The sequence below is a fragment of the Sus scrofa genome, chromosome 15, assembly GCF_054392235.1.
Source record: "Sus scrofa isolate SSC_HxYL_T2T_F1_AM1 chromosome 15, Sscrofa_HxYL_maternal_Yorkshire_Landrace_v2.0, whole genome shotgun sequence".
NCBI classification, from domain to species: domain Eukaryota; kingdom Metazoa; phylum Chordata; class Mammalia; order Artiodactyla; family Suidae; genus Sus; species Sus scrofa.
Window position 1 is genome coordinate 80577532 of NC_139397.1, and position 20613 is coordinate 80598144.

At 35.0% G+C, this 20613-nt stretch overlaps 2 protein-coding genes and 1 long non-coding RNA gene across 3 annotated transcripts in view; 2 read left to right on the forward strand and 1 right to left on the reverse strand.

Annotated features, from left to right (window-relative positions):
* Positions 1–20613, forward strand: part of LOC146395936 (uncharacterized) — a 1175949-nt gene that overhangs the window by 947837 nt on the left and 207499 nt on the right. The window lies entirely within an intron of this gene.
* The window catches only part of DAPL1 (death associated protein like 1), a 933549-nt gene that overhangs the window by 531761 nt on the left and 381175 nt on the right, over positions 1–20613 (forward strand). The gene's annotated exons all lie outside the window — the stretch shown is intronic.
* Positions 1–20613, reverse strand: part of BAZ2B (bromodomain adjacent to zinc finger domain 2B) — a 394559-nt gene that overhangs the window by 72562 nt on the left and 301384 nt on the right. The window contains 5 exon segments of the mRNA NM_001445102.1: positions 1366–1431; positions 3793–3858; positions 8607–8668; positions 8766–8858; positions 13489–13699. Coding sequence (NP_001432031.1) covers positions 1366–1431; positions 3793–3858; positions 8607–8668; positions 8766–8858; positions 13489–13699 — 498 coding nt within the window.

A 20613-nucleotide genomic window follows, 5' to 3' on the forward strand; every position in this document is an offset into this window, starting at 1 on the left:
AAGAAACATTTAATACATGATATTTAAGGAACGTTTAGAACATACTACAAGTATTAACAGTTCCTTTTCTGAGATCCTATAGTTGTCCATTAGGTTGAATCACATGAAATTGCAAATATCCAACCATTTTTTTACTTATAAAAAGTGGCAACTTCAAATGGTTCTACCTAACAGATAAAAATTGTATGATAGGAGCAAGGATCTGTATTCAGTAGCCATTTAAAGTTAAAATTCAATAACCTAATGGGATATGTCAATGGCAGAGCTAGTCAGAACATAGCAGATACAGTTGGTACTTAAAAAAAAATACATAGTAGTGAAACCCTCAATTAAAACTCTCTCCACCCTGAATATAAATCCCTGGATATACTCTATGATTAACAGCATCCTTATAATTTCTAGATATGTATATGAATGAGAGTGACAAGAGACAAAGCAATAAGCTTGAGATTTTTATGCCCAACTGTAACTCAGGGCACCATCCCAAAATGGTAAGGCTTAATGGAAACAATTCTGTGAATGTCACCAATTTGAATATTTTTATAAAGGTAAAATATGAATGAAATTAATATAAGGGGAACCATGAAAAGGAATAGAAATCTAAAGAATTAACTATGACAGTCTATGTGGAAAAGGTAACAAATAGCTCCCTTGCTTTATAAGATACAGTTGTAGTGGCTGTTGCTGTTGCCAAGGACCACTTAATTACTCAATTTCAGTAAACAATTATCAGAAAAAGTGGAAAGTAAGGGGTGGAATGTGGGCACGGGGTGGGGAGGGGGGGACTGGAGAGGGAAGGAGGATCCAACTCTCTTGTGTTTCATGTAAGAAAATCAAACTCAAAACATCCCTAAAGAACACTTTAAGTTATAATAATCAACAATGGCTAGTTTTATTACTGGTAAATAAGAGCTGATAAAGTTGAGATTCTGTTTCTGAAGGCTTTTCACTTTTTAAGGGTAAAAATAGTTGCTGGACTTAAACAAAGAAAAAGTTATAATCTAAGGAGAGAATTGGATTTGGGACATGATTTGAAACAAACATAAATGATACGAAATAGCTTTGAAGAGATCTTACTTAACCATCAAAACTATATATAGGTATTACACAATAGTTTGCATTTCTGATTCGGTGTCTGCTATTTAAAGAGCTCAAAGTATTACGTATAACCTATATAATGAAATCTAAAAAAATATACAATATATAGAAAATAAAAGCACACATTACATACATGTCATATCTGTGCTAAATATTTTTTTAGATAGTCATTTTAAGGAGGGCTATTTTTAAATAAAATTGATACTGCTATAACATCATATAGTTTTTATTTTTGAAAAACGAAAACTGATTTTCATCTAGACTAACCTTTATTCGTTTCTCAGCTTCCAATAATTTGGCATTTGCTGCTTCTTCCTTCTTTTTCTTTTTTGCCTGTGCATGCAAAACAGGTCTCAAAGTCATGCAACGGCTCACTACAACTTGAAAACAATCTGTGACTTGAAAACGGAGCTACATGCTTCACAAGTACAAAACAACATGTAACATATATGTAGACAATTATAGATTTTTCCATAGTTAACATTATATTTAATATATTAATTTTATTTCTCATGTATAGATTAGCACTGATATAAAAAAATGCTTAAATTCACAAAAGTATGTCAGCTTTTATTTTCAAATTGTATTAAAAATCTAAACCGTGTTGATATTATATTACATTGAAACTTAATCACAGAAAAAATTATGTAATTTTCACTTTATTTCTGATTTTTAAAAGTAAAACACGATTACTGTACAAGTGTAGAAGACGGACATTTTAACTGGTAAATAAAAGTTACTTACAGACAAAATCATAACACATTTACAAATGCACATGTCTACTTGGAGGTTTTTTTTTTTTTTCAACCGTCTCCGCAGCATATGGAAGTTTCTAGGGCAGGAACCAAATCTGAGCTGCAACTGCAACCTATGCCATAGCTGCAGCAAAGCTGGATACATAAAGCACTGCTCCAGGCCAGGGATTGAACAGACAATGCCAAAACAGGAAATCCTACTTTGAGTTTTTTTAATACTTGAAATTTAAGATAAAGAAATTCACTACTTAGCTGATATGAATAAAACACATTAAATATGATTTTCCCAAGATAGTATTGTGGTTTAATTCAAGGTTAAAAAAAAAAAAGAATGGATTTTTTTTTTTTTTTAACTTTTTAGCACCATACCCATGGCATATGGAAATTCCTAGGCTAGGGGTTGAATTGGAGCTATAGCTGCTGGCCTACACCACAGCCATAGCAATGCAGGATCTGAGCCACATCTGCAACCTACACGACAGCTCACCGCAACTCTGAATCCCCAAACCCACTGAGCGAGGCCAGGGATCAAACCCACATCCTCATGGATACGAGTCGGATTCATTTCCTTTGAGCCACAATGGGAACTCCTAGAATGGAATCTTATAATCTCATGAAGTACATTTTGAATATTAAGATTATGACACCAAATTTGAGCTTCATAATCTTTGTCTTTTTTTTTTTTTTTTTTTTTTTGCTATTTCTTGGGCCACTCCTGCGGCATATGGAGGTTCCCAGGCTAGGGGTTGAATCGGAGCTGTAGCTGCCGGCCTACGCCAGAGCCATAGCAACGCGGGATCCGAGCCGCGTCTGCGACCTACACCACAGCTCATGGCAATGCCGGATCCTTAACCCACTGAGCAAGGCCAGGGATCGAACCTGCAACCTCATGGTTCCTAGTCGGATTCGTAAACCACTGCGCCACCACGGGAACTCCCGAGCTTCATAATCTTAAAGTCATTAACTGTCTAGCAGTTTCATAACTATCTAGCAGTTATTGTCAATTTAAGATAGGAGTATTTTTGATACAGGTTTCTAAAAAAATAATTTCAAATGAGTAAGGAAATATGTACATATTTCTAGAAAAAAAATCCCATAACCCAGAAAATCTCAGCTATTTGAAGCCCTCAGGGAATAAACTGTTCTATATAGCAATAGTTTCTCTGAATAGCTGTGAGGTTACAATAATTTTAAACTTCAAAAGTTTATTTTCACTATTTTGGATGGAAATAATTTTGAGAAATATACCTTCTTAGACACACTACGCTAAACATAATTTGGCTTTTTCTTGATGATTTGGGGCAATTATTCTGAACATCAGTTATTATACTGTACAGTTTGATAGAGTAATGCCTTTCAACTATTAAGGTATTGAAAATTGCTTGCTATTCAACTAAAAGATTATAGATGCTTGCTAGGCTTTTGAATTCCTATATATTCTGGTTGGAGTTTTTCTGTATTTTCCCTTGCTATCTTGCAGCTATTACTTTTACTGATTTCAAAATACGTGCTCTAGCCTTAGTCCATCAGCTTGTGGGGAATCAGGGTGTATTGGAAACCTGAAAAACAAGCTGGTTAAACTGTTTTTACATTTAAAATTCACTTTCATGTTTTATTTTTAAATTAAAAGTAAGTACCTGACTATAAGTCCTAATGACTTCTCTTAAAGAACACAAGTTTTAGCACATGAACTTTATGATAGCTATAACAGCTGTTCAGGTTTTTCCCTTTTTCCTTTTTTTGTCTTATTTCTGGGGTTTAGATGAGTGTGCTAAATAAGATTCATGTAAGATATTACTCCATATATTAGGCTTAAAGAGAATTTCTGATGAACATATCGATTTGTATGAGTGAGAGAACATGTAGGTAATATTTTTATTTTTCAGACTTTAAAGCATGACAATAATGAATTTAATTATATCGCATTTAAAAATTCTACCTCTAGAATTTGCTGGGCTCGAAGTTCTTTTTCCATTCTGATTTGTTGTATTCGCTTGATTTTTTCCTGTAGAAAAAATTATGATAATTTAAGATAATAAGCTAAATATCTAGATGAAAAATATTTAAGTGGAATTAAGCAATTTAAGAAAAATTAAAATAAAATTAAAATTAAAAAAGGTGTGCTACACAATTTTAATAGATGATTATTAACAATTTACATACTATAATTCTTTAATTCACATGGTGAATAACTTGATAATATTATACTGCTTTTAAGTGCTACAATAAGCCAAATTCAGAAATAATCCGTAACTTTTTAAAAAAAAGAATTACGATTTAACATTCTAAAGAATGAGTCACATGACATAACTGGTGTTTGCATTGTCTGAATTTAATGTACTAGCTATTGTTTTAGAAATTAATGGTCATCTAAATTTTACATTTTTTTCTTTATTTTTAAAATGATTTTTATTTTTTCCATTATAGTTGGTTTACAGTGTTCTCTCAATTTCTACTGTAGTGACCCAGTCACACATATATATATATACATTCTTTTTCTCACATTATGCTCCATCATGCTCCATCATAAGTGACTAGATATAGTTCCCAGTGCTGTACAGCAGGATCTCATTGCTTATTCACTCCAAATGCTATAGTTTAATTTAAAAACATTATTTATGCTATAAGTACAATGTTAACAACTTCAAGTTCATAAACTCCTTTGAAAGTCCCAAATTGCCACTGATGATAATAACAGTTTTCAGAAAAGCAAAGCACCCAAATTTTTCTGCTTGCAAATTGCATTTGTCCTAGGATTTCCAGGGCCAACACATTTTGTACTACTGTATATTACAATGCCTGTTCCAGTTTCCAGGTGCTATACTTTAATGTTTTTAAACTTTTCTTTTTTTTGCACACTGATGTTATTGATTCCCCGCAGGGGTCTAGTGCAGGGTAATAAGATTTCTGGAATTACTCTTCTGATTTTAGAAGACTGTTCACATTCTATGATTTTGCTATTGGTGATCCTATTTTGGTTTTGAATATTAATTACAGTTTGCCAAAAATAAAAACCCAAGTGAATTTTTTATTTCCAAGTCTTAGTGAAGGTTGCACCTGACCCATATTTGAAGTATTTATTTAGATTAGAATTTGAGACCCTAAATAAAGCATACTCTTAATTTTTCTGCCTTTGTCAGTCCTATAAGGTGTTATGTTTTCATGTCAGCAGGAGTCATTTACTGTTTTTTTATGCACAGAGATAAGTATGGAATATTGCTCTTAAATACAGTCCAAAGTTCTTATCTTAACTAACTCCCGAACTGGGTACTTTACATAAAATATCTTATTAATCATAAAAAAGTTGAAATTATCTTCTTTTTACTTAAGAGAAAAGTGACATTCTTAGTAAATACTTTGCCTTAAATCAATAGTAAATATGGAGCCCTGGTCATATTCCAATGCCTTTGTTCCTTTTGCTTCATAATAATACTTCTATAAACTTCCAGAATGTTGTCTTGAGCTCTATCTGGTGATATTGGGGGAAAATATAAATCAGAAGCACATGCTACTATTTCATACTAAATCTAATGTGGACTTAAAATTGGCACTATGGGAGTTCCCACTGTGGCTCAGGGGTAACAAACCCGACTAGTATCAATGAGAATGCAGGTTCGATCCTTGGCCCTGCTCAGTGGGTTAAGGATCTGGTGTTGCCATGAACCACAGTGTAGGTTCTAAATGTGGCTTGGATGTAGGGTTGCTGCGGCTGTGGTGTAGGCTAGCAGCTGCATCTCCAATCTGACCCCTAGCCTGGGAACTTCCTTATGCCACAGGTGTGGCCTTAAAAAGACAAAAATAAAAATTGGAGTTCCCGTCATGGCTTAGTGGTTAACGAATCCCACTAGAAAGCATGAGGTTGCAGGTTCGGTCCCTGCCCTTGCTCAGTGGGTTAACGATCCGGCGTTGCCGTGAGCTGTGGTGTAGGTCGCAGACGCGGCTCGGATCCTGCTTTGCTGTGGCTCTGGTGTAGGCCGGCGGCTACAGCTCCCATTAGACCCTTAGCCTGGGAACCTCCATATGCCGCGGGAGTGGCCCAAGAAATAGCAAAAAGACCAAAAAAAAAAAAAAAAAAAAAGACAAAAATAAAAATTAAAAAAATAATAAGAAAATACAAAAATTGGCATTATGTAACTATGTGAGCAGATTTATGCTATACTTTGATTTACATTGTTGGCAATAAGAAATAAGATGGTATTCTGAACTAGTCTCAAATAAATATCTTGATTAAAAATCTAAGATTAGCTCATTTGTAACAATGTTGCTGTAATATGGGGACCTCAGTGTTTTTTTAATGAACAGCAAAAACAGGTATATTTAGGTGGTAGCCACTTCAAGACTTTAGGATTACAAAACTGAATTTAAAGTGTTGATAACATTTGATGGGTCTCTAGCCATTAGGAAATAGGATAAGCTACTTAAAAAAGAGCATAATAGAAACAATAGTATTTCACTTTAAAATGAGATATAACTTATATTTACACATCTATAATATGCAGTAAATATTTATATTTTAATAAAGGCATTCATTAGACTACATATTTAATTTTTTTTTTTTTTTTTGTCTTTTTGCCATTTCTTGGGCCGCTTCCGCGGCATATGGAGGTTCCCAGGCTAGGGGTCGAATCGGAGCTGTAGCCGCCGGCCTACACCAGAGCCACAGCAACACGGGATCCGAGCTGTGTCTGGGACCTACACCACAGCTCATGGCAATGCCGGATTGTTAACCCACTGAGCAAGGGCAGGGATCGAACCTGCAACCTCATGGTTCCTAGTTGGATTCATTAACCACTGAGCCATGATGGGAACTCCAAGACTACATATTTAAAAGTCAACTTTATGGTATTTTTAGCATTGACATTAAACAAACTAAGGAAGGAATTCAAGTTTACAGTTGACTACTTTATTTTTCCTTTTTAGGGCCATGCCTGTGGCATATGGAAGTTCCCGGGCTAGAGGTCAAATCGGAGCTACAGCTGCTGGCCTACACCACAGCCACAGCAACATGGGATCCAAGCCATGTCTGCGATCTACACCACAGCTCACGGCAATGCTGGATCCTTAACCCACTGAGCAAGGCCAGGGATGGAATCCACGTCCTCATGGATACTAGTCGGGTTCATTAACTGCTGAGCCACAATAGGAACTCCTAAAATGTTTTAAATAATAGTAGTAATCTGAATCTTCCATCTGCTTTACTGATTACAGTGAATATATGGAGATGTGAGAGCAGTTCACACATTTCCATCTTAAAGTTGAATATGCTGTCACGTAATACTTTACCTATAAGAATTTTTAAATTAAAAATTTGAATTCATCTACCTACATATAATATTGAAAACTACACACAGGAGGAATAGAGTAGATATCACAGAATGCTGGTGAAATAATGTTTTTTTCCTTTTTTGAGGTATGGTTGGCCTTCCATATCTGCAGGTTCTGCATCCATGGATTCTACTAACCGTGGATCAAAAACGTTTGAGAAAAAAAAATTTCCAGTAAGTTCCAAAAAGCAAAACTTGAATTTGCCTTGTACTGGCAATTATTTACAAAGACTTTATATTGTATTATGTTATTATAAGTAACACAGAGATAATTTAAAGTATATAGGAGGATGTGCATAGGTTATACGCAAACACTACACCATTTTACATACATGGCTTGCATTTTGGTAGCCACAGGGGTCCTGGATTGATCCTCTGTGGATGCCAAGGGACAACTATAGTAATTTTTTAGTAACTCTGTAAGTAATACAAGCAATGGAGGCAAACTTTATTTTATTTAACTTGAATTTAATTTTTTCCAAGTATTTTACATGTTTAGAACAAGAAAGATTTTTTGGCCATGCCCGTGGCATATGGCATATAGAAGTTCCTGAGCCAAGAATCTAACCTGTGCCACGGCGGCAACGAGAGCAGTGACAAGGTCTGATCTTTAACCCAGTGAATCACCAGGGAACTCCAAGCTTTTTTTTTTCTTCCTTTTTTGGCCGCCCCACAGCATATGGATTTCCTGGGTCAGGGATCAGATCTGAGCTACAGTTGTGACCTACGCTGCAGCTGTGTTGGGCCAGGGATCAAACCTATGTCCTGGTACCATAGAGATACCACCAATCCTGTTGCACCTCAGTGATACCTCTCCAAGTTTTTCCTCAGTAAAATATGAATATTTAAGCTATATCCTTCATTTACTGATATAATAATTTTTTAAGTTTGAAAGTTGTTCACGATGTCAACTTATATTCAGAGTCTATCAGAATATTAAAAGCACTTATACAGTTTTTACTGCTTGGAAATCAATTCTGAAAAAAAATTGGAAGTAGAAGGCTTAGTTTTAAAAATGAGGTGAATTTTATTTTATTTTATTTTATTCTTTGTCTTTTTTTATCTTTTTAGGGCCGCACCCGCGGCACATGGAGGTTCCCAGGCTAGGGGTCTAATCGGAGCTACAGCCGCTGGCCTACAGCACAGCCACAGCAATGCCAGATCCTTAACCCAGTGAGTGAGGCCAAGGATCAAACCCCTCAATCTCATGGTTCCTAGTTGGATCCATTTCTACTGTGCCACGATGGGAACTCCTAAAATGAGGTGAATTTTAATAATGAAAGATGACATTTTAAATGATATATAACATTAATGTGAAATTCAGTTATTTCAAAAATCAAAATGAAAATAATATACACATAGAAATACACAAATAGATCCCCTAAACAATGCCTATGTTTTAAAAATCAGTTCCACTGCATACACATACCTGTTGTTTCATAATCTTTATCTGTTCTTTTTGCTTTCGCTTCTCCTCAGCAGCCATTATTGCTATGATGAAAAATCAAAGCACAGATATTATCAGAAAAGGAAGAGATGCTTCTTATGAATCACTCTTCAGGTTTATGCTGCCATTTAAATCACCCACCTTGTTGCTTTTTAGCTTCTTTGGCAACCCGAGCCTGTTCCTGCTTTTGCAGTTTTCTCAAAAGCTTTATTTGTGCTGCTTGTCTAGCTATTTCTGAAAAATACAAAATTTACAAGGAATGTTATTAACAATTTTACATAACTGCTAACTTAAAACAGATAACTGTGAAACCAGTATCATCATGAAGGACCTAATTTTTAAGAAAAATGCCAAAGGTTAGATAATAAGTAGGAGAATGGTGTGATAGAAATGTCATGTTCATTTCCCCTAGAAATTGCCAAACTTTTCATCAAATATGATCCCATATACAGAACAAAAATAAAGTTTCTCTTAATCTTCATCACAGATGCTAATCAAAGTACATTTTTTTTCACATTTCCTATAATCCTTGCTTAGTAGGAAAGTAGCTGCTAATACTTAAAAATAGTGATTCAGTTTCAGTCTTAAAAAAATCATATATATATAAAAAGAAAAAGAACATGGAGTTCCTATTGTGGCTCAGCAGTTAATGAACCCGACTAGTATCCATGAGGACGTGGATTCCATCCCTGGCCTTGCTCAGTGGGTTAAGGATCCAGCATTGCCGTGAGCTGTGGTATAGGTCGAAGACGCGGCTTGGATCCTGCATGGCTGTGGTTGTGGTGCAGGCCAGCAGCTGTAGCTCCGATTTGACCTCTAGCCCGGGAACTTCCATTGCCACAGGTTCGCCCCTAAAATGCAAACAAAAAAAACCAAAAATAAAATCATAACATATCTAAAAATTAACAGCACTTTTCTCAGTGGTAAACTTTTTTAAACAGTGTGTCGTATAGACTATAGCATCTCAGATCCCATGACGTATGAAATGCACAGGTGCTACCAGATAGCCTCTAAAATTTGAGATGTGAATAGCATTGACCAATTAAGAAACAGGTTTCTTTATATAGGTTGAAAGTTTTTTTTTCATATTCAAACTCTGTCAGATTCTTCTTCTATTCTTTGAGAAATTAGAGGTCTCATTTCACAATGCTTGAATGGACATTCAAAGTTTGCATCTGTTTTACTGTTCTGAATCATTCCTCAAATTAAGCACAGTTTTTCAGTCTAGTTGAGTACTTGTATGATAATAACATATAACAGAAATTTATAGAATCCTCTCAAATAACCCTCTCAAAATGTTAATGTAGAAGTCTTTTAGGAAAAAAAGGGATGAAAGTGATTCACTGTTATTTTCTTTTCTTCTGAAGAAAAAACATGCTTATTATACTACATTTACTTGTAAACATTAATAATTATTATTGAAATACTGTTAAATATTTAACATTTATATACATGTCGAGAAAGAACAAATGTACAGAATATGATCAAATGTAAAATGATTTGCAAAATGCAACACAACACAAGAGAGAACCATGTGGTGGAATACGAACCAATTTGAAATCAAGAAGGAGAAAAACCATTGAATAAAAGTTGAATAATTAACTTCTCTTTGTTAAAATTTAGTTAATTTTGCAAACATAAAGTTACCATTTTGGATACTAAGTATTAATGCTATTTGTGTTAGGTTTGCAAAACATGCAATAAAGAACCCACACTTTGGATATCTGTTAATTTTAAGCTTTCTTATTTTATGCAAACACTGCACATTCCCCACTATTATACATTATTCAGAAGAGGCAATGGCTTATTGACAACACTGATTTTAAAAACTCATCATGTATTGGCTGTATCTGTAAATACACTGACATTTATTTATTTATTTATTTATTTATTTATTTATTTATTTATTTTGTCTTTTTGCCATTTCTTGGGCCGCTCCTGCGGCATATGGAGGTTCCCAGGCTAGGGGTCTAATCGGAGCTGCAGCCACCAGCCTACACCACAGCCACAGCAACGTGGAATCCAAGCCGCATCTGCAACCTACACCACAGCTCACAGCAATGCCAGATCCTTAACCCACTGAGCAAGGGCAGGGATGGAACCTGCAACCTCATGGTTTCTCGTCAGATTCATTAACCACTGCGCCATGACGGGAACTTCTAAATATACTGACTTTTTAAAAACATTCACTAGTAACTTCTCAGGGAAGATAAAAGTCTTAATAGAAATCAAACTGAGTAACATGAAAAACAGTTAACAGACTAAGGCAGAGAAAAACATAGAGCATTAAGTTACATACCAGGCAGTTAACTTAAATGCCACTGGGGGAAGTGTGAACGGTGCAAACTCGTATAGATAATATTTGCCTGCTATCTACCAAAACTGAAAATGCACATACTCTTTGATTCAGAAGTTCTATTTCTATGATTTCACACTCTAGATAGCCATATGTATAAAGAATTTGAAGATATGTATAATATGTATTTACTTCAACAGTTTGTGATAGCAAAGATAACGAAGTAGCTAAAACAGTCTTCAAAATGAAGCTAATTAAGTTAAGTATGGTGGAATCATAGTATCCATAGTATCACTTACTATTCAGCCATTAAAAGCATGGAGTTGACTTTTAAGTGATGGTACAGAAAGATGTTTTAAAAAGGGGAAAGGAGCTGAATAGTATGCACACTCTAAGTCATTTATCTTAGAAATAAAAAAAAAATATATATAATACAACATACTATGTAAGTGTGTGTGTGTTTGAAGGCAAGTGTGTAAAGGAGTGTACAGATACATCTCTAAATAAACTAACAAAAAACTATTAACAATGATTCCACTCATGAGTATCTTCTACAGAAAGCATCTGGCCCTATGAGCTCTTGTCATACATATTTCTTTTATAATAAAAAACAAAGGAGTTATAAAGAAATTGGTATTATGATGCTGTTTGTTATAATGGAAATGTTAGGCTTTTCCCCCAGAGAAAACTCATGAAAGGTAAAATCCTTTTAGTTTTTTTAACTCAGTTATTATTAAACCCCTATTTTATATTGATACATATGTTATACACATATGCCTATAAATATGACACCAACACATATACCAATATATGTATTCAAATGGCCTTCAAAAGACACTCTTCACAAGAAAGGGCTTCACAGTTATAACTAGCAGCTTAAACTCATAGCATAACTATTTTATTTTGCTCAGCTTCCTGTGTGTCAGACATAGCACGAGAACTTAATGTTAATAATTTATGTATAATTTTGAGTCATTTGAGGTTATTATGACAGTTTGTGCTCTATAGTGATACTTCCTGGTGGTCTTAAATATTTTTGAATTAAATCTATTACTTGGACCTGGAAATAATCTAAATGTCCATTGACAAATGAATGAAGAAGAAGTGATGTTTACATATATACAAATATATTAGAAAACTAAATGTAGAACTACTATATGACACAGCAATCCCACTCCAGGACATACATCCATACAAAACTTTCACTGAAAAAGATACATGCACCCCTATGTTCAATGCAGTGCTATTCACAATAGCCAAGACATGGAAACAATCTAAGTGTCCATTGACAGATGAATGGATTTAAGATGTGGTATATATACACAATGGAAAACTACTCAGCCATAAAAAAGAACAAAATAATATCATTTGCAGCAACATGGATGGAACTAGAGACTCCTACTAAGTGAAGAAAGTCAGAAAGAGAAAGACAAATGCCATATGATATTACTTATATCTGGAATCTAATATATAGCCACAAATGAATCTTTCCACAGAAAAGAAACTCATGGACCTAGAGAACAGACCTGTGGTTGCCAAGGGGGAAGGGGAAGGAGTGGGGTTAATAGATGCAAACTATTGCATTTGGAGTGGATAAGCAATGAGATCCTCCTGTATAGTATAGGGAACTATATCTACTCATTTGTGACGGAACATGATGGAGGATAACGTGAGAAAAAGCACATATAGGGAGTTCCCGTCATGACTCAGTGGTTAACAAATCTGACTAGGAACCATGAGGTTGCAGTTTCGATCCCTGGCCCTCCTCAGTGGGTTAAGGATCCGGCGTTGCCGTGAGCTGTGGTGTAGGTTACAGACGCGGCTCGGATCCCGTGCTGCTGTGGCTGTGGTGTAGGCCATCAGTTGCAGCTCCGATTAGACCCCTAGCCTAGGAACCTCCATATGCTGCAGAAGCGGGCCTAGAAATGGCAAAATGACAAAAAAAAAAAAGCACACATATATTTATATGTTTGTGTGTTTGTGTATGTATATGTGTATATATATAAAACTGAGTCACTTTGCTATACAGTGGAAATTGACAGAACACTGTAAATCAACTATAATGGAAAAAATAAAAATTAAAAATTATAAAAAACTAAATCTATTACTTGGGCATTTTGCAAATATCTATAATATGCCCAGACTACAGAAGAACCCAAAGACTGGGGTTACTTACAAGTAATTGGAGTTCTTGGACTGAAAATCTACTCCGCAGATGCACATGTTTTGGAGTTATTCCCTTGTACCACATCAAGAAATTGGGAGCTGTTAAAATGAGAATTTCCAGAAGGCTGGCACAACCTTAGGATATGTGCCAAGTGTTTGTAGATTCCCTTTCAGTGCAAACAGGGTATATGTTGTGTTTTTATGAGCATGGTTCTTGAAAGAAGCTTACCTAACCAAAGAACTCCAATTACCAGAAGGACTCGTATGTTTTCATTTTTATTCTAACACAAGTATCTGATTCTGAGAAATTATGAGCACTGAAAATCATTTATGAGTCAAAAACACAGGAAATACTTATTTTTAATATGAGTACTACAATATAAGGTACATTATGTTTCTTACCTTGAGCTTGAAGTTTTCTTAGCAATTTGGCATCTGTGTTATCTAGAAACTCAGCACTGCCAACATTTGGAGGTCGACCCTTCCGACGTCTCATCCTAGATTCCTCTCTTGCTCGCTGTCTATCTGGATTTGGTGGTCTTCCTCTACGACCTTCCATTGCCCTGATACGGGGAATGACATCCTCTTCTTTCAAAAGACACCACTGCATTCCCTTTTAATTAACATTTTATAGAAATAATATATTACAAAAAAATAAACAAATGATCAATGTGTCAGAAATTCTAGGCAAATTCACATACACTTTAAAATTTATAAATCTGGTACAAACTTTAAAATTTTTAAATTAATTAATTAATTAATATATTTATTTTTCTTTTTCAGCCTCCCCCCACAGCATATGGAAGTTCCCAGGGCAAGGATCAAATCAGAGCTGGAGCTGTGACCTGCACCTCAGCTGCAGCAATGCCAGATCCTTAACCAGCAGTGCTGGGCTAGGGATCAAACCAGCATTTCCTGAGACAAGCCCCGTCATTAACCCACTGCACCACAGAAGGAACTTTAGGAATTTTATTTTTTTTAATTCAACTTATATTTCTAATTATTCATGGACTTTGGCATATTTTTGATATTCTTAATGACTTCTATTTTAAATACATAAAGAGATTTATATCTGTTATCTATAAACATATAGGTAGATTTTTTTTAAACTACCATTTCTCAACGATAATGACCATAAATTTGGTAGATATTTGGAAATATTAGTAGTGAGGTGACATCTTTATAGGTTTTTCTCATGGATTATCAGTTTAACCAAACATTAAGTTATTCAAATAACAGATGAAAGTTTCTCTTTATAGAATTATAGCTAATAAATCAAAAAGGAATGTAAGGGTTAAAATATCAGCATTTTGCAATACCTGACTAATTAATGAATCTAGGCACTGAATTTGAATGGCTGCCAATCACTAGACAGATATTAGCGTCCTCGACCCCTCCAAAATAACAATTACATCTGTTAGACTTAATAGCTATAACGTCACAGGAAAAAGAGGGTGAGAAGTGTGTGTTACATTACACAGCAAAATTCAGTCTTGAAAAGTCTACAAATTTCTTCAACAAATAAATTTCAAAAATAAAAAAAAAAAGCACTGGGAACTATGTCTAGTCACTTATGATGGAGCACGATAATGTGAGAAAAAAGAATGTATACATGTAGGTGTAACTGGGTCACCATGCCGTACAGTAGAAAAAAAATAATGTATTGGGGAAATAAAAAAAACAAAACAAAACTGTGGGAAGATTAAAGGAGCATTAAAAGATGTATCAAATAATCCCAATGTGTGAACCTTACCTAGATACTGATTCAAACTGTTCAGAAAACTATGACAGAATGGAAAATTCTGAACAATGACTATTATTTGATGATTTCAAGAAATTATTACTTAAAAGTATGATAATGTGCCATGTTATATTTATAGACAAGAGTCCTTATCTTTTAGAGATACAAATGAAAACATTTTTAGATGAAATATGATGACTATTTGCTTCAGCAAATTAGGGAAAAGTAGATGGGGGTATATGTAAAATAATTTTAGCCCTATGATAATTTCTAATGATGAATTTCTGATGATGAATATATGGTCCACTTCCGTGTATATTTGAGATTTCACATTATAAGTCTGATGGAAACACATTCACCAGTGTAACGCTAGTATACTGTAGAAATAATCCTGTGCAGTGTATAGATAATGAAGGATAATATGAAGGATAATACTTTGCATTATCCTTCATATGTTGATCAAAACAAATACATTGTTGTATGTGATTAGCTTTTTTTTTTCTCCTAAAAATACATTATCATATTATTTTATAGTCCAAATCACTATTTTCAGATATAGGAAAGATACTTTAAAAATAATTGTTTTCTTATTTCTTGTCTCTTTTTAGAAGTTTTTTAAAGAATTATTTTAGTATAAAGATTAAGAAAATGGTTTTTTTTTGTTTGTTTTGGGTTTTGTTTTTTTTTAGGGCCGCACCCATGGCATATGGAAGTTCCTGGGCTAGGGGCTGAATCAGAGCTGCAGCTGCCGGCCTAAGCCACAGCAACACAGGATCCTTAACCCACTAAGAGAGGGCAGGGATCCAGCCCACATTCTCATGGATCCTAGTCAGGTTTGTTACCGCTGAGCCATGATGGGAACTCCAGGGAAATGTTTTAAACATGCTTTTTTCCTAAAAGAATCTCAAACTAGGAATTTAGCTTGACTCACTGTGAGAAATTCAAAAATCTGCAACCAAAAATAATCAAAAGTTCTTGAGTTATATTTTATGCCATGATACCTAACCTGGGGTAAGGGGATCCATAAAATATCTCACTCCATGGGTACTAAAAAAAACCAAATATTATTCCTGCTACCACAATGTATAATAGTTACACCCAACATTCTATGCACTGTGCTTAGTTCTAAGCATTTCAAATATATTATGTACTTTAATCTTCATAATAGTACTAACCAATATGGTGGATGTTATTGTACCTCTGTATAACTGAAGGGATTCAGGCCTAGATGAATAATTTCCTAAGGTACAGAGGTAATGAGGAAGAGAACTATGATTTGAACCCAACTGTCTCACTCTAAAACCTATGTTCTTAATCACTCTATCTACTTAACTGATGTTACAAAGATATTCTTATACTTGATAAGTAACTGATAACAATATTTAGTCATGAACGCACAGCCAACATTATGGCAGGGTAGGATTGCGACAGAAAAATAGTGATGGATATAGTTTATATCTATCTGTTTAAAATAATATCTATACTAACTATTTTCAGTAATTTCCAATTTAAAAATAAGTTTACAAATTAATTCTGAAGAAATTAAGAATTTTTGCTGAGACTTCAATGAAGTTAATGGAAACAACAGTTGTACTAACTGCATTTTCACACCATAAACCACTAAGAAGGAAGCCATCAAAACATTTTTATGTTCACCAGTATGGGAAGCTTTTGATTAGTTTAGGTTTTCATTTTTCTATTATGCTCTAAGGCACCAAGGCGGCATGCATCACATAAATTGAAAAATATAAAAGTGACATTCGTGACACTTGGAATAGAAGAGAGCGACTAATAAAAGAGTCTGTAAAAGAATCTGCATTCAGTTTTTAAAGTATCTTAATAATAAAACCAACTTTTAGCCAAGATTTAAAGGGTTTGATCAATTTATCTTTTTTTATCCAGTTACAACTTTACAGTTATGTTTTATTCAGTGAGGAAAATATACCTGTGTCAAAAAATAGGAATAGAATATGTTAGTGCCCCAACTTACCAGACAAATACAGTGACATTATCATTTACAGCTTTGCCCTTGGCATTTATAAAGTAAATACTTTCTAAGGGAATTGCACATATAGAACTACATATAATATCTTTTGACTCCTGGATTTTAGAATATGAGAAATGGATTGTTAGCAATTTGAATCTTATAGCTTTAATTCACTGAGTAGCCAAAATAACTGTAGGTAAGGGGATAAAAAAGAAGTATTTTTCTTAATAAATTTTTCCTTAGGAAAAGCAAATACCATATATCACTTGATTCATATCCTATAAATTTTTTAAATTACTAGAGTTTATTTATTTCCTAATTTTAAGACTAAGATAGTAAATGGTTCCTGAAAATAATCTATCTTAACTAAGATTTAAAAGATATGGATAAAAAGAAAATAGATGATCAACACGATGGTGTCACAGATTAAACCTCTTAAACAATTATAATTCCGCTTTCAAGAGTTAGTAATTTAATTCCTCAGCAATAACAGACTTCTGTAAATACTACAAAGAGAGAGAAGGAAAAAGGAACGTTTACGTTTTATTTCAGAAGACTGAACAAAATGTCAAGGTTAATTAATAAGTATACTATATACTATACACTGTAATGAATTATAAAAGTATCTTTTAAGACTGATTATAAAAATAGTTTTCACTATTTGAACATTTGTTGTAGTACCTACTCTGTGGAGGCATAACAATCTCTAAAGGTAAGCTAGAGACACAAACATTTTTATCTAGGACCTGAGATTCAGGCTATGCTAATGTAAGTGATTCAAGGGCCACACCCTCAATAGTAATGAATTTGAAAAGGTTCAGAGGTTGGGACAGAAAGTTGTCTCAATTGTCCACTTAAAAAATGTGGTTGCCAAGGGGGAAGGGGAGGGAGTGGGATGGATGGGGTTCTTGGAGTTAACAGATGCAGACTATTGCCTTTGGAATGGATTAGCAATGAGAGCCTGCTGTGTAGCACTGGGAACTATGTCTGATCACTTACGATGGAGCATGATAATGTGAGAAAAAAGAATGTATGCATGTATGTGTAACTGGGTCACCATGCTGTACAGCAGAAAATTGATGGAATACTGTAAACCAGCTATAATGGAAAAAAATAAAAATCATTATATTGAAAAAAAGAATAATGATAGTCTGAGGAGTTCCCATGGTGGCTCAGCAGTAACGATCCCAACTAGTATCCACGGGACCCGGGTTTGATCCCTTGACTTGCTCAGTGGATTAAGGATCCAGTGTTGCCGTGAGCTATGGTGTAGGTCGCAGACACAGACCCAGCTCGGATCCCATGTTGCTGTGGCTGTGGTGTAGGCAGGCAGCTGTAGCTCCAATTGGACCTCTAGCCTGCAAACTTCCACATGCTGGGGGGTGGGGGGAGAAAAAAAAAGATGGTCTGGATTAGGACCTGAGAATTAGAGTGAAAAGGAAAGTCTTTAGAGGAGAGGACTGGCTGGATGTGGAGGGGAGAAGTCTGAATGGAGAAAGGTGATTAAAGTTTGATCTTTAAGAAAGATGGAAAAGGGAAAATGGTCGTGAGGTTTACTTCCTGAAGAAGGTTAAGACAAAGAAATAATTGAGAAAATTGGCAAATAAATTTATTGCTCTCAAGTATGTTTTACTTTAAAGACAAAATTAAACATTTATTTGAAATAAATTAGCTTTTAAATACGTTCTCTATTCAGAAATTTAAAAAAGGTACTGTGTGGGAGTTCCCGTTGTAGCTCAGCAGGTAAAGAACCCGACTAGTATCCATGAGGATGCAGGTCTGATCCCTGGCCCCACTCAGTGGGTTAAGGAACTGGTGTCTCCATGAGCTGTAGATTGCAGGAATGGCTTGGATCCCACGTTGCTGTGGCTGTGGTGTAGACCAGGAGCTGCAGCTCCGATTCGACCCCTAGCCTGGGAACTTCCATATGCTGAGGGTATGGCCCTAAAAAGAAAAACAAAACAAAAAGAAAAGATACTGTGAAATTTAAATATGACTTTCTATTTCAACATTTCTATTATTCTTCATAAACGATACTTCTAATTACAGCTGAGCATCTCATGAGCAATTGGTTTGTTTTTATTTCATCTTATGGATGGTGGATTGTCTAATTTTAAGGAGGTTTCCCACATTTCACTGATAGCTTAAAGTCAGTTTGTGGCTTACCAGGAATATATTTAGGTCTTAGTGGGATGTTATCAAGTCTCATTCCTGTGTCAATTTTATACCCTAGCTTATCTTTAACTTCTTTTGTTGCTCCCATTTTGTTCAATTTTGTATATTTGGAGGCTGATTTATTTTTTGGGGAAAGCAGCATATAAGTAAATGAAGGAAACCAGTCCAACCAAACACCAATTCATTAAATGATCTATTTACAAAGTTAATGAGGCTTTTTTTTTTTTTTTTTAAGTTTTAGTATCACCAAGACTTGGCTGCAGTGATTTCTCCATGGATTTGCAGTTCTGGGCCACTAAGTGTCAACTCCCTCATTAACATCTGAGATGCCCACTACTTCTCAAATGCTCAGTGTCTTATAAGTGAATGAATGATCCCTATTCACATTTTTCTTGGTCAAGACCTGCATCTATCACAGTTTTTGCCCTTTTTCTTTTTTTTTTTGTCTTTTTGCCTTTTCTAGGGCCACTCCCACGGCACATGGAGGTTTCCAGGCTAGGGGTCTAATCGGAGCTATAGCTGCCGGCCTACACCACAGCCACAGCAATGTGGGATCCTAGCTGCGTCTGCAACCTACACCACAGTTCAGGGTAATGCCAGATCATTAACCCACTGAGCAAGGCCGGGGATCGAACCCGCAACCTCATGGTTCCTAGTCAGATTTGTTAACCACTGCTCCACGAAGGGAACTCTAGTTTTTGCCTTTAGTAGTAAAATAGCTGTGGTGAATGTTTTAAATCTGGATTCAGGTATTTTGTCTGGCAATTTTAGGTTTGCTATTCATTCAGTAAATGACTATTTACCAAATTGACTTCTGATTAAATAATTTTCAGTAAATTTAACCACAGCTCAAGTAAAGTTAATTTTTTCCACTTTCTCTTTGTAAGTATACTTTCAGAATCCTTTACTTCCTAACAGTTTATTTAAAAAAACTTTTAGACTGTCATACCGAAAAGGGAATTGACCTTAGGGCACAAGCAAAGCAAGGGCATCAAATATTTTTGACAGAACTTGACATTTCACACATAATTTTTTTTTTTTTTTAATTTAGGGCCGCACCTTGTGGCATATGGAAGTTCCCAGGCTAGGGGTCAAATCGGAGCTGCAGCTTCCAGCCTACACCACAGCCGCATCAATGCCAGATGTGAGCTGTGTCTGTGACCAAAAATCACAGTTCACGGCAACACTGGATCCTTAACCCACTGAGCGAGGCCAGGGAAGGAACCTGTAACCTCATGGATACTAGTTGGGTTTGTTACCACTGAACCACAATGGGGATGCCTGATATTTTATATTTTAAGAAAAACATTAAAGTTGTCTTCCTGAGACAAATCAGAATTTTGCTGGATTCCTTATACCTAATTCACAATTTAATATTATGTCTATTTTTAGCTATTTTATGGTACCAGAAGTAGGTAGTAAAAGCTTTATATACCATACACTTTACAACATTAGGGATTCTTATACTAAACAATAAAGTTTATTATTACACTATTATTATTATTAATCATATACTGAATAGCACTTTAAGTATGTGAAAGAGAAATTATCTACATTGGGTGATGGATATCTCCTATTAAAAACAGTTGAGAAAGATGGCGACTGATACAATTGTTTCCATAAT